This window comes from Tenrec ecaudatus, chromosome 8 (genome assembly GCF_050624435.1).
Source record: "Tenrec ecaudatus isolate mTenEca1 chromosome 8, mTenEca1.hap1, whole genome shotgun sequence".
NCBI lineage: Eukaryota > Metazoa > Chordata > Mammalia > Afrosoricida > Tenrecidae > Tenrec > Tenrec ecaudatus.
Genome location: NC_134537.1, coordinates 35089081 through 35103506, shown reverse-complemented (window position 1 = coordinate 35103506; position 14426 = coordinate 35089081). Strand labels below are relative to the sequence as shown.

Here is a 14426-nt window from a genome sequence, read left to right as displayed (position 1 = left end):
CTTCTCTATGGAATAGTTATCTAGTTTTATTCATTCAGTAATTTATTTTCATTATTACAGCCTTACAGGTATTATACTGTGGGTTCTAAGGCATAAGTAAGGTAAAAATGTATTCAAGATTATTTCAAAGTTTGCAAATAGAAGCAGGGATGTTGGAGTGATCTCTTGGCTACAATTTTGGTCCAATTAGACCTTTCCCCTCCATGCATTTTTTCTTGCCAGTTCTTTCTTTCTCTCTTTCTCTCCACATTCACTAATTCCATTATTCTTTGCTTTTGGTTTTCGCAGTTTTTGCACAATCCATTCCTTTCTTTTATGCCCAAAGGGCTTAGAAAACCACTGCTACTCTGAAAGACTTAGAAGACCACTATGTTCGTACACGTCCTGTTACCAAATGTACCTAATTGGTTTCCCTGTCCCCTGTCTCTTGTCTAACCAGTCTATCTTCCACAAAGATACCTGAATAGTGTTTCTAAATACAGACTGCCAACAATTTCAATAAGATACTGAATGAAGCTGTTAGGTATTTTTGACACCATTTGTTTGATAGTTTAACATACTATAGTAACTTGCGCGTTGATGTGATCCTGGAAGCCATATCACTGATATATCAAATACCAGCAGGGATAACCCAAATTGAACAGGTTTCAGCCGAGCTTCCAGATTAAGTACAGATTAAGCACATTCCAGATCAAGTACATTCAAAGAAGGAATGGGCTGTACACTTCAGAGAAATTGGCCATAGAAAACTTTGTGATGGAAAGCAATTGAAATTTCAACAAGCGGGTGAAGCACTAGAAGTACTCACTCATCTATGCCAAGAAATTTCGAAGACAGCTCCTGACCAACCGAATGGAAGAAAGCCATGTTTATAGCCAGCCCAAAGAAAACAAGCTTATTTTAGAATAATCATTGATATTACATGCAAGTCAAATTTTGCTGAAGATCATTCAGCATTGATTGCAACAGTGCATTGCCAGGGAGCTGCAAGAAGTGCAGGCCAGATTTAGAAGAGGACATGGAACAAGGGCTATCACTGCTGATGTCAGATGGAACTTGGCTAACCAAAGAGAATACCAGAAAGGTGCTTACTTGTGTCTTATTGGCTATGCAAGACATTCGACTGTGTGGACTATAAAAAACTATGGGCAGCCTTGAAAACAATGGGAATCCCAGAGCACGTAATTGTGTTCCTGCAGAACTTGTACATGGATCCTGAGATGGTTGTATGAACAGAACAGAAGTATACTGCATGCTTTGAAATCGGGAAAGTGTGCATCAGTGTCGTATTTTCTTCTCATACATATTCAATCTGTATGCTGAACAAATAATAAGAGAAGCAGTATCATATGAAGCAGAGCGTGGCAGTGGGATTAGAGGAATGCTAATTAACAATCTTCGGCATGCAGATGGCACAATCTTGTTTATTGAGGGTGAAAAGAGCTTGAAGCACTTGATGATGAACATCAAGCATTGCAGCCTTCAATAAACATTGCAACGCATTGTAAAAGAAGCCCAAATCCTCACAACTAGACCAGTAGGTAAAATCATGATAGCTAGAGAAAAGTTTGAAATTGTCAAAGACTTCTTGCTTAGATCCATAATCAGTGTGCCTGGAAGCAGCAGCCAAAGAGTAAATGACTCATTGCATAGGACATATCTATTGCCTTAGACCTCTTTAAAGTTTTGAAAAACAAGGATGTTACTTTGAGGACTAAGGTGGCACTGACTCAAGCCATGGTATTTTTAGTTGCCTCATGTGTATGTGAAAGTTGGACCATCAAAAAGGAAGACCCCCCAAAAAAGCAATGCATTGAAATTGTGGCACTGGTGAAGAATACTGAAGTTATTGCTGACTACCCGAGAGCAACACATCTGTCTTTGAAGAAATATAGCCAAAATGCTCCTTAGATGCAAGGATAGTAAGACTTCATCTCCTGGGGTTTAGACATGTTGTCAGGAAAGACCAGTCCCTGGAAAAGGACATGATGCTTGGAGGAAGGCCCCCAATGAGATGGAGGGACACAGTGGCTGCATCAATAGACTCAAGCATAAGAGTACTTGTGAGAACAGTGCAGAAGTTGGCGGTGTGTCATTTTGTTATACAGAGGTTCACTGTGAGTCAGAATAGATGGGGCTTAACAACAACAGGCTCTTCGGTTAATTTAACAGTCAAGCCTCTAACCAGAGTCTCAGGAAACCCTGATCGAAATGGCTTCATTTATGTTTCCGTAATCATATAGCATAAAACAAGTTTCTGTAACACATACACCAAATTGAACAATGGCTCAAATCCAGTGGAAGTGTGTTCATTATTTACCTACCTGCCCAAGGTAAGTGTTTATATGACTGCTGGTTTTCTTCACTAGTTACTCGGGGACCCAACATTCTTCCTTTTTGTTGCTCCAGCATTCCCTAGGGAAGTCTTCTAAATCCAGCCAGTGTTAAGAAAACAGAAGGTAGAAGAATAATATCTGCTTTTAAAACCCTTGGACTGAAAATGGCACGCATCTCTTCCACCAACAATCTATACATTACTCATTCATATATGTCAAACCTAATGGCAAGGGAGGCTAGGACATATGGTTTTTCTGGGCGCCAAGGGAAAAAGCGGAAATACAATTGAGTGAAAAGGTAACAGTATTTGTCACTCTTCTTAAGATTACAAAAAAGACAAACTAAAATAAGCCTTCATTTAAGAAATAAAATAATGCAAGAACATGATTTTAGAATGAATAGTCATATAAATCGAACACATTTAGTTTAAAAAAACATTCTATTAAATCTATTTTTCTCAATACTATTTTTGATGTGTGAGTATTTGACGAGAACAGCAAATCAGTGTTTGAGAAACTCGACTTACCGTGCAACTAGATTCCTCATGTTGCACAGCATCGGCCACACTGTTTGCCTCCATTCATTTCCTGGTCGGAATGCCCTTGCTCTGGTTTTGTTGCCTGTGAGTCTTACTCCTGTCTAAGCTCCAGGAGGAATGTTTCTATCCAACCTCCACACAGAATTAGTTCCCTCCACCCTCCTGTCTCCATGTAACTACCTCCCTCTCTTATTTAACAGCTATTTCCCCCTAGTGTTACATATCCTTCTGTTTTGAATGTTAGACTGTGTGTCCTCTGAAAATAGTGTAGGTTTTAGTAACCTCTTGTGCCACAAGCAGAGTCTTTGTTAAATAACACATGTTTGTTGAGTAAATCCAAGATGCTATGCGTAGTAAGAAGCATTTCCATATTTTATTCTAATCCTTCAAGATACAACAAAACATGCTCTTTCCTTTTTTAACCAGTTATACAAGTGATCCTTACTTATGGATAGGTAGATGTTGAGCTGAGACTAAAAATGTTGGTCAGTTTGACAGGATGTAATAGACATGTGGGATTATCCAGTAGGCTAGTCAGCATTCTTTGATACATTTTGGGAGCAGGACAGTTTTTCATTGAAACTTAAAAAAATTATTTTATTGGGGGCTCATACAACTCTATCACAATCCATCTATCCATCCATTGTGTCAAGCACGTTTGTATGCTTGTTGCCATCATCATTCTCAAAACATTTGCTTTCTACTTGAGCCTTTGGTATCAGCTCCTCATTTTTCCCCCTCCCTCCCCGCTCCCCCCTGCCTCATGAACCCTTGATAATTTATAAATAATTATTTTGTCATATCTTGCACTGTCTGACATCTCCCTTCACCTACTTTTCTGTTGTCTATCCCCTAGGGAGGAGGTTATATGTAGATCCTTGTAATCAGTTCCCCCTTTCTCCTCCACCCTCCCAGTCTTGCTACTCTCACCACTGGTCCTGAAGGATCATCTGTCCTGGATTCCCTGCGTTTCCAGTTCCTGTCTGTACCAGTGTACATCCTCTGGTCTAGCTGGATTGGTAAAGTAGAATTGGGATCATGATAGTGAGGGCGGTGGAGAGGAAGCATTTAGGAACTAGAGGAAAGTTGTATGTTTCATCATTGTTACATGACACCCTGACTGGCTTGTCTCCTCTCTATGACCTTTCTGTAAGGGGATGTCCAATTGCCTACAGATAGGTCTTGAGTCCCCAATCTGCACTCCCCCTCATTCATAATGATTTGATTTTTTGTTCTTTGATGCCTAATACCTGATGCCTTGGAGACCTCATGATCACACAGGCTGGTGTGCTTCTTCCACATGGGCTTTGTTGCTTCTGAGCTAGATGGCTGTCTGTTTACTTTCAAGTCTTTAAGACTGTAGACGCTATATCTTTTGATAGCTGGGCTCCATCAGCTTTCTTCACCACATTTGCTTATGCGGCTGTTTTGTCTTTAGTGATCCTGTCAAAAAGGTGAGCATCATGGAATGCCAGTTTAAGAGAGCAAAGTATTCTTGCATTGAGGGAGTACTTGAGTGGAAATAGATCTATTTCCCCATTCTTATTTGTAAATATATTTACATATGTACCTGCCTTTATTTAGACCTCTATAAATGTCCTTTGTCTCCTAGTTCTTTCCTCTATTTCCTTTTACTTTCCTATTGCCCCACTATCATGCTCAGCCTTCATTTGAGTTTGAGTAATTCTTCTTGGTTCTTTACCCTTGATTAAGCCCTAACAGGTCTCCTACAACCTCTTCACCACTGATTTTGGGTCACTTGTTCCCTTGTCCCTGGGTTTGTTAACACCACTTCCTTTCTTCCTTCCTCCCCCTCTCCCATGTCCCTCTGGAACTGTCGGTCATGTTGTTTTCATCTCTAGATTGTTTATTCAGCCTATCTTTTCTAGATAAAGCTGCAGAAATAATAACATGAACAAAACCAAGACAGAGCAAAACAAAGGCAACAAAAGGAAACATAACTACAACATAGTCCCAGGACTATTTGTTGGCCTTTAGAAGTGTTTTCCGGTCGAGTCTGATGGGGCACCATGCCCTGGTCCCAAAGTCTATTTTTGGGACTCCCTTGTGACTTCCTTACTCTGCTCCCCTTGCCATTCTGTTGCACTCTCTTAGTGTTTTGTCTCGATGTGGTAGGGTGAGATTGGGTGCAAGTCCTACACTGTGTCTCTTTTGTTGTCCCCTGTAGGGCTATCGCCAGTGAGGGATGTCGCGTCTCATAGTGGGGCTGACCATATGGACATCTCTGTGGATTGGCTGCTCTGAGTGGGGATATTGTCCTCAAGGCTTGGTGGGCCAGGATATGCTCCACTCTCTCTTTCTCCCCCAGTGTGAGATTTTTTTCTGTCATAGATTTTCACATAGTTAAAATTAAAATTCCAAGTTTGTTCTCGCACTGGTTCTTTGGTGTATGGGGGTTGGTATAAAAGCAACTTTTTTCCCTGCTCATTATTTTTAACAGGAGCTACCAACCTCAATTCCCAGGGTCCCAACAGAGTCATGAGCTCACCATGGCAAAGAATGTTTAATTACAGCTACAGAAAGAGGAGGATGTAGAAAACAAACAATAATTTGCAAGCATTCATGATTTAGCTGCTATACATATAATTACCAAGAAAAATATGACTTCATACAGTTATCGTATCAGTGTCAATCTTAGGAGAAATAAGACATGGATTAAAAGCCAGCTTTTCCTTTTCTCCTTTCTCTCCTTTTCTGTTTACCCATTTACTCTTCTATTTTGCCTCTTTCATTTAATAATTCCATGGAGCTAAATTAATATTTTACTAAAATAGAAACCAGCCGACATAGTCTATTTGCAGAATACTCTCTTTACAATACTTCCTAGATTTTTATACAGAAAAGTTAGACCCTAGTTTGTATTTTTAATGAGCCTTCCATGATACTCCTATATATTCATTTATTCACTTACATTTTTTAGTGATTACAGTTAGGATATCAATGATTGTTCCCATTATATAGGTAGGGCAACTGAGACTCAGATGTAAAATAACTTGCTCAGGACCAAGTGACAAGTGTGTTTCAGAACTGGGCCTTGTGATTTCAGATCTAGAACTAAGTGTTCTACAGCTTCTCAGTTATCTGGCCCCAGGACCATGAGGTCAGCTAGCTGTACTCTGATCCAAGATATCCCGGCATGCGGGAGCGGAGGCAAGATGTTAAGATGAATCCTTCCTTTGATTTTGCCACCACTTTGGGCAAAGCACTCTAACATGCTGCAAGTAAATAAAGGAGGGACGGAAAGATCACATAGTTTAACTTCCATATTATATTGATAAGACCATTTAGGCTGATAAATTAAATAAATTTTATTCAGTATATTCATAGATTAATGCATAGTTATGAATCAGAAAGATTAATTTCTGATAATGCTTAATCACTAGCTTCCATATTTTCAACTTTTCTTGACATCTCTTGTGCCTTACACGATTAAGTTGAAGAAGACATGTTTTATAGGTATCACTTTCCATATTTCGGTGTTGATGTGATTGTCATAGGTACAAAGAATACATAGATACCTGATTTATGGGCAGACCTAGTCCCAAAGAATTAAATACATCAAATTCTTAATTACAAATTGCTTTTTGAACCAAACATCAAGAAATATGTTTAGTTTAGCATAAAGTACTTCGTATATTATCTCTTTCCACTCTCTCCCCTCCCAACCAATCTCACTAAATATTGGTTGGATAAATAGATTGAGGAATGAAGTTGACTCACATAAATTCAACAGGGACAGTATATTGCTCCTTTCGGCAATCATATGCGTCCCATCCTTGCTTAATTTCACACCATAGTTTTTCTATTTTCTGTTCAGTTTTAGGAAATAATTAGATCTATAAATTCACTCTATGGGGCCCTGGTGTCGTGGTTAAGCATTGGACTCAGATCTGCATGGGGGCCAGTCCGAACCACCAGCAGCTCTGCAGGAGGAAGACTGGGCTCTCTCCTCCCGTGAAGAGTTACAGTCTGGGCAACCCACAAGGGGTCACTATATGTCAGTATGGACTCCATGGGGAGAGTTTTGAGATGAATGTACTAGAATCACCTCATTTCTCCCTCAGTACTATTGTGGAGACGAAGGGATTGGTGATGCTGCAGAAAATGTATTGTTTGCAGGCAGCTACACAATGTGGAAGAAAGCTTCAAATCTTCATTGTATGCAAATCCCTATGGTATGCAAGCGTCAGTTTGCTGGTGTCTGCTTGTTGGATATTTATGAACATTATGACCACTTCTAGTGTAGACTATCTAGAGAAATAATTGTGACTTGTTTCTTTTTTTCCCCTTATTTTTACTGGAAATACATCTTTTGTAGGACTGGTGCGGGGGTCCTCTCTGGTGGCGTGTTTAGCGAAGATAAAATCTGTATTTTCATGTATCACACAGTGAAATTTCATGACAATGGGGTCTGAATTTGTCTGTGGTTCCTCAACCCATCAGGGTTTTGTGTGTGTGTGTGTGTGTGTGTGTGTGTTGTGGTTAATATATGAAGCAAAGTAATCACCAATTCAATAGTTTCTGCCGTCTAATTCAATGGCATTGATTGCATTCTTAGAGTTGTGCAACAGCAGCCATTGAAGGTACAGCATTTGCTCTCCTGGGACAGAAGAAGAAGAAGAAGGACAATCGGAATAGGAGGGGTTTTGGACTTTTCTGCCATGAGCCCAGCAGAACTGGATAGCGTTCAGTGACCATCAAAATGGGGAAAGACAGACCAGAACTAAAAAACCCATCTCCAGTATTTTGTGACGTCAAAGAGGCATACAACTTCTGCAGGAACTGATTATAACTGCTGGAAGCTTAGGAATCTCAGTGGCCTTTCAGCTTAAACAATAATTCTGGAATGGTACCATAAACTTGGTGGCATCTTGCAGTCAGACAGCAGATACCTGAGGGAGAGAAATGATTCCCTTTTCAGCATGCCTCTTTATTTTCCCATTCATAATTGGCTTTTATTTATTTATATTTGGTTTACTGCTTCAAAGGATTATGGCATTAGTATGGGTAAAAAATGAAGATGTACTATTGAAATGCCCCTCTCCAAATACTTATTTCAATATTGAAACTATTGTTATTTGTGCATTTACTTAGAGAATCTTTTTGACAGTTTTCAAGTGTGTTTTTATAAACAAAGTAAAAATTGGAATAAGCATTCTTTTTTTTTTTTTTTTGCAGAACCCCAGCTGAAAGGAATTGTGACAAGGTTATTCAGCCAGCAGGGATATTTCCTGCAGATGCACCCAGATGGTACCATTGACGGCACCAAGGACGAAAACAGTGACTACAGTAAGGAACATTAGCCTTCTGCAAACCAATTTTAAATCCAATGTATGACCCAGTGTATCTTAGACTTAAAACAGAGCTGAATGACTTTTGAACTATTTATCTACTTGCGTCTTTTCCTTTATTCCTCTTTCTGTCATTCTTATAGCATATAGATGAAGCAGAAGAGAAATTTTATATTAAATGTAAAGGTAGGAGACTGAAATGACTTTGCATTGGTCTCTGGGCAAGACTATCCTGCCATTTCAGCATTTATAGTTAGGATGTTGATAAGTACTCAGAAACAATGCAGACTGACAGCTTAAGATGATATTTAAATCCTGGAACTAAATAATATGAATTCTCTCAATTTCAGGTAGATGAGAATTTCAGTTAAGGTAGACAAGGAATACATGTATATAATGTGTATTTTAGTGGAAAAGAAAATTACCAATTTGAAAAGTATAATGCTATTATAAGGTTTTAAAATTATATATATATTAATCCTTTTATTGGGAGTTCTTACAGATATTGTAACAATCCATAATTCAGTTAGTTCTAGCATGATTATACAATTGCTACTACCATCCATTTCAGAACATTTTCTTTCTTCTTGAACTCTTTTATATCCTCTTTAACCTCCCCCCCACCCTGACTCCCAAGAGCCCTTATTATTATATTATATATTATTATTATTATTATTATTTGCCATATCGTACACCATCCAGTGTATCCACTCACCTGCAAGTCTGTTCTTTGTTCCCCTACAGTCATCACTGCTATCAGTCACCCTTCCCCTTTCCTTCCCTACCCTCAGGGAATCATTTCTCTCGTTACTGGTTCTGAAGGGTTATGTAGCTTGGCTTTCATACATGTAACACTTTTAATTATACAAATGAACATAATCAGGTTTAATGAAATAAAACAAAGGTCGTAATAGTAACGGGAGGAAATGTTAAAGAACTAGAGGATAGTTAAGTGTTTCATCAGTGCTATATCATTCCTCAGATTTATCATCCCTCCCATATGGCCCATCTGTGATGGATGGTCCAATTATCTTACAAGTGGGTTTTGGGTTTGCACTTTGTTGACTTGATTGCTTGTTTTTGAACTTCTGATACCTATCCCCTTCCACACCTCAGGATCACACAGACTGGTGTGTTTCTTCCATGTGGGCTTTGTTGCTTCCCTGCTAGACAGCTACTTGTTTAACTTCAAGCCTTTCAGTTACCAGATGCTATATCTTTTAATAGCTGGGCACCATCAGCTTTCTTTACCACATTTGATTATGCACCCATTTTGTCTTCAGTGATCGTGGAGGGAAGGTGGGTTATGATAAGTTTTTACAGTGTATGCAGAAAAATAAGGAGCCCTGGTGGTACTGTGGGATTAGGTGTTGAGTTGCTAAGCACAAACTCACCATCCACTCCATGGGAGAAAGGTGACACTGTCTGCTTTGGCAAAGATAGGCGATGTTGGAAACCCTGGAGATAGTGTTGGTATGAGTCCAAATCAGCCCAAAGGCAGTGAACTTGATTTAGCTTTGTAGCCTGGTAAATACAGGAAGCCCTGTTATAGAATGTTGTTTATACTTTTTTGAGATAAAGGTATCAGATATTAAATGTTAATAATAGGATAACTGAAGATAGTTTTTAACTAATTTAACTCTGAAATGAGTGTGACTATGTAGTTGTTAATGGCCAAAGAAAATCTTCAACACATTTAGAATCTATTCACATTTGAAAACAAGCTTCAGAATCAAGCGTGATCACACTCCTTGCTTTCAGAAGCTGCATAGTCATATACAAATGACGGAAGAAATATGTGCTATTCTACAATAATGGAGGACACCATATTGTTTTCTAAAATTTCTAATGTATTTTCTGGTAAGTCTTTGTGGTGATTATTGTCAGTTGCTATTGAAACGATTACCAGTCCTGGCAAACTTAGGTGTGCGGAGGAGATCAAAATAACCGGCATGCCTGTGTGTGCAGAGTAGAATGGCTCCCTTGGGTTTTCAAGGCTAAGATGTTGATCGATCACCAGGTCTGTCTTCAAACTCTCCTCTGGGTGGGTTTGAACTGGCAACTTTTCAGCTAGTTGTCTAGCTATGCTTATTAACTATTTGCCTAATTGAGTTGTATTCTGATGGGTATAATTTTCTAGTCAGATTGATAATCTAGCAAGTTGCATAAGCATGATGTGGTTTGGTGAACTATCCTTTAAATTCACATAAAGACTTGAGAAAAGACTTACATTGCCTAAAGGGTGAACATGCTTTTGTCTAAGACCTTCTGCATTATTCTTTGCTTTCTACATACTGCAATATAAGAAATAAGAATTACAATAAAGAAAAGACCTTATTATGATGAATTTCCTCCCAGTTTTATTTCTCTTAATATTGGCTAAGTAGTTGATTCACCTGCTGTGGTTTGTGTTGCTGGCTTATATTGGTGAAGATGCAATCTTTCAGTGATTCTTTCAATGCAGTACAGAAGAATGAGGATGCTTTTCTTTCCATGTAGAATTTACATATATTGCTTCTAAATTTGAATGCAGATTTTTTAAGCCTTCAAGTATAGATGGAAAGAATTAAAGAGACTGCTAAGCTTTGTCATCCTGTGCCAACTTTGAGTTATCTCTAGATTTCAGTTTCTTTTTCTATAAAATAGAGTGGTGGAGACAGGAGATAATATTAATATACACTTTTAGTACCATACAACCAGATTGATAAACTTGATTAAAAATTTATCAGTTGGTGATGACAGATTCCATCCATCTTCAATTCAATAATATTCAGAAATAGTGTGCCCAGTTCCAGAGAAGGCAACCTTAACCTGGCCAGCTGTCCTGTGTCTGCATTCCACCATCACAGGGCAGTGCGGGCGCATGTGTGGGGTCAAACTAACAAATCTCCTCTTTACTGTTTTTGGACAAAAATAATAGAAAATGAATGCTGTGCATATGCTGAACCAGTGCACATCTATGTATATATGATTCATTGACATGCATATGTTATACATATTACAAATGTATATATCAGTATAATACCAGTGAATCTGACTCACCTGCTGTACATTTTCCCCGTGCCATCCTCCAGTAGCTGACAGTAATTACACTTAATCTGATATATTGAGTTTCTAAAACTCTATTTTCCACATATGTATATAAAAGCATCATTTATTATACTCTTTAATATGTTTTAAATGTTTATTAAAAGAATGCATTACTGTAGATATATTCTGCTCTGTTACTCCCTCAACACATTAAATCCTATGATTGTAAATCATGTTACTATGGGTCAATTCTTGTTCTTAGTGATGATTTTTATGGCCAGCAGTTCAAAATCACCAGCCCATCCACTGGAGAAAGATGAGGCTTTCTATGTCCATAAAAAGTTAGAGTTTCAGAAACCCTAAGGGGCAGTTTTATTCTGCCCTATAGGGCTGCCAGAAGTCAGAATTGACTTGATGGCAGTGAGTCTTGAGAGTTTCATGATGATCCAAGGTGGAGTAGTGAGTAGTAGGTTACTCACTGGACTGATAACCATGAGGTCAGTAGTTCAAATTCACCAGTTCCTCCACAGTAGAAACATGAGACTTTCCATTACACTAAAATTTTATAGCCTTGCAAACTCACAGGGGAAGGTCTACTTGGTCTGATTTGGTCACGAGCCACAATTGACTCTTCTTATTGGTGTGTTTGGTCTCCTCTCTAAGAACATGTAGATTCCATGAATGAAAATATCTTGTTTTGATCCCTGATGTGTTCATAGGATGTAGAATGGTCCCTGTAGCATAGCAAGGATTCAATAAAAATTTGAGTGACTAAATTAATGTGTCCTTATGCATATGTTCAAAAGTTTCTCTAGTTTATTACCTTAGTTTCCTACTTTTTCATAACAGAAGTGCTACAGTGATAAAATCCATTAACGTAATGGAGAAAAGTCTATTTCCAAACAAGATTCTGCTCACCGGAATAGGCATTAACATTCTAGCACATACATGTTTTTTGGAATCTAATGAAATCCATAACAATTATTGACTAAGTAAGTATATCTCCTCCTGTTCCATACTCATACTTTTTAATTTGCTCCTTTTTGAAAATGCTTTGATACTTCAGAACAATTGCAGAGCAGTGAAGTAAGAATTTTTGTGTTCACTTGTTATGTATAGCAAAATCACGAAGACCCAAACCAGGAAATTACACTGGTAGAATACTATTAAAGGAGTGTACATTGATTCAGATTTCACCAGTCTTTTTACTAATACAGTTTTTCTGTCATTCTTCTAACATATGCTCAGTGAAATTTCCCAATGGAAATGAATAAAGTTAGGTGACATTTTCCAAGTGGTTATTAGGAGTAAGAATATTGGAAGTAGACTTTAAATTCTACTCATGCTTTCTATCAGAAAAATTGTAAGCATTGAAAGTGTTAAAATGCCTTTTTTTGCCACCCATTTTATTCATGAGATGGAGTAAAAGTAGGATGCTGCATGAAGACAAAAAGCCTTATTCCTATAAGCATCTCTCAGAAATGTTTGCTTCACTAGTCCACTCACCCTTATGATTAAGTATGGTTAGGCTTTTATAAAGACACCTGTTCTTTTGTTCCTGGATAAAAGATTAATTACATGTAATTGAGTACAAATGCAAATGGGTTTGTCATCAGCCACAGATAATAATTTGCAAGTGCAATGATAAAAAATGCAAAACTGTATAGGAACACTGGCTTGCGATTGCACACACACACACTGTTTAGAAAGTATTAATAGGCATAATTTACATAACATTAGAATTGTTATTATTACGCTCTGCTAGTTACCATAGGAAAAGAAACATTTGAAGAGGTCAAACACACTGGTTTGAAACCAGATACTATAACCAAATGCGTTGTTCTCTTTTTCTCTGAACAAAAGATAAGACGGCCCATTTCAAAATAGAACCAGGTCCCTGAAAAGTTAACACAATGGTAAAATTGGGATCATTTGAGCAGATGCTGTACAAACACTTGATGAAGGTGTTACATGAATACTGGATGACTCCCCCCCACCACCACATTTTATTGTGATTTGAGTGAAAAGTTACGGAGCAAATTAGTTTTCTATTAAACAATTCATATGTATTTTGTTTCAAGACATTGATTGCAATCCCCACAATAGATTAGCACTTTTCTGACTTCTTTCTGGTGTCCCGTTTCATTGTTTAGTTTTTATCTATTATTTCTTCTAACCTTCTTAACTTTATGCTGCTCTTCTGATTTCATATTGGTCTGGAGGTTTTGGCACCTCCGTGGTGTTATTGTTTGCCTCACAGACCTGTCTATTGTTTGGCTGAAAAGTTGAGTCACCTTGGTGACTTCCTTATAGACCTGAAGACTGACTAACGCCAAAGACAATGGCATTTAATGCCTCTGCCCTCCAGCCCTGAAATTCTTTTAAACTATTATTTTGAGTGGGAAACTTAAGTATTTGCAACAAAATTATGAGGCACAAATAACTGACTATACATTTGAGAAAGACATGTACAACCTCTGACAGCCAGCAGCAGGATTGGTATAATGAGCTAGACCTTGCTTGCTGTTCAATAGAACATAATTTCACGGAACTGCAAATCAGATAAGGCCACTAGAATGGTGATGGATCAAAAAAAGACAAAACCAAGACCAGGTGTAATCATGCATGAAAACCGCCGCAATCACGAAGATTGTGCACAAAATGACAACACAGTTTCCTCTCCTGCTGCTACGTTACCATTCAGCTGTAGCTTTTCTCAGTTCTTGCTTTATATCTAGATAGCACTGATCAAGTTACCTTGCCACCATCATTAGCATCGCACCTGCTTCCTTAATCAGAACCCTCCAGGTAAAATCAGGCCTGCTAGGGATTGATCAAGGACAATGTAACTGAGAGGAAATACTGAAATACAAATGAAGGCTGAACATGAGAGTGGGACAAGAGGAAAGTAAAAGGAAATAGAGGAAAGAACTAGGAGGCAAGGGGCATTTATAGAGGTCTAAATACAGGCATGTACATATATTTATATAGTATGATAGGGAAATATATCTATGTACATATATTTATAGGTTTAGTATTAAGGCAGCAGATGGACATTGGACCTCCACTCAAGTACTTTCTCAATGCAAGAATACTTTGTTCTTTTAAATTGGCATTCCATGATGCATACCTTCCTGACAGGATAGCTGAAGGCAAATGTGTGCACAAGCAAATGTGGTAAAGAAAGCTGATGGTGACCGGCTATCAAA

At 38.2% G+C, this 14426-nt stretch overlaps 1 protein-coding gene across 1 annotated transcript in view; it reads left to right on the top strand.

The window, feature by feature from the left end:
- The window catches only part of FGF12 (fibroblast growth factor 12), a 288260-nt gene that overhangs the window by 53847 nt on the left and 219987 nt on the right, over positions 1–14426 (top strand). Inside the window, exon 2 of the mRNA XM_075556215.1 lies at positions 8075–8185. Within this exon, the coding sequence (XP_075412330.1) occupies positions 8075–8185 (111 nt within the window). The remainder of the gene's footprint in view (positions 1–8074; positions 8186–14426) is intronic.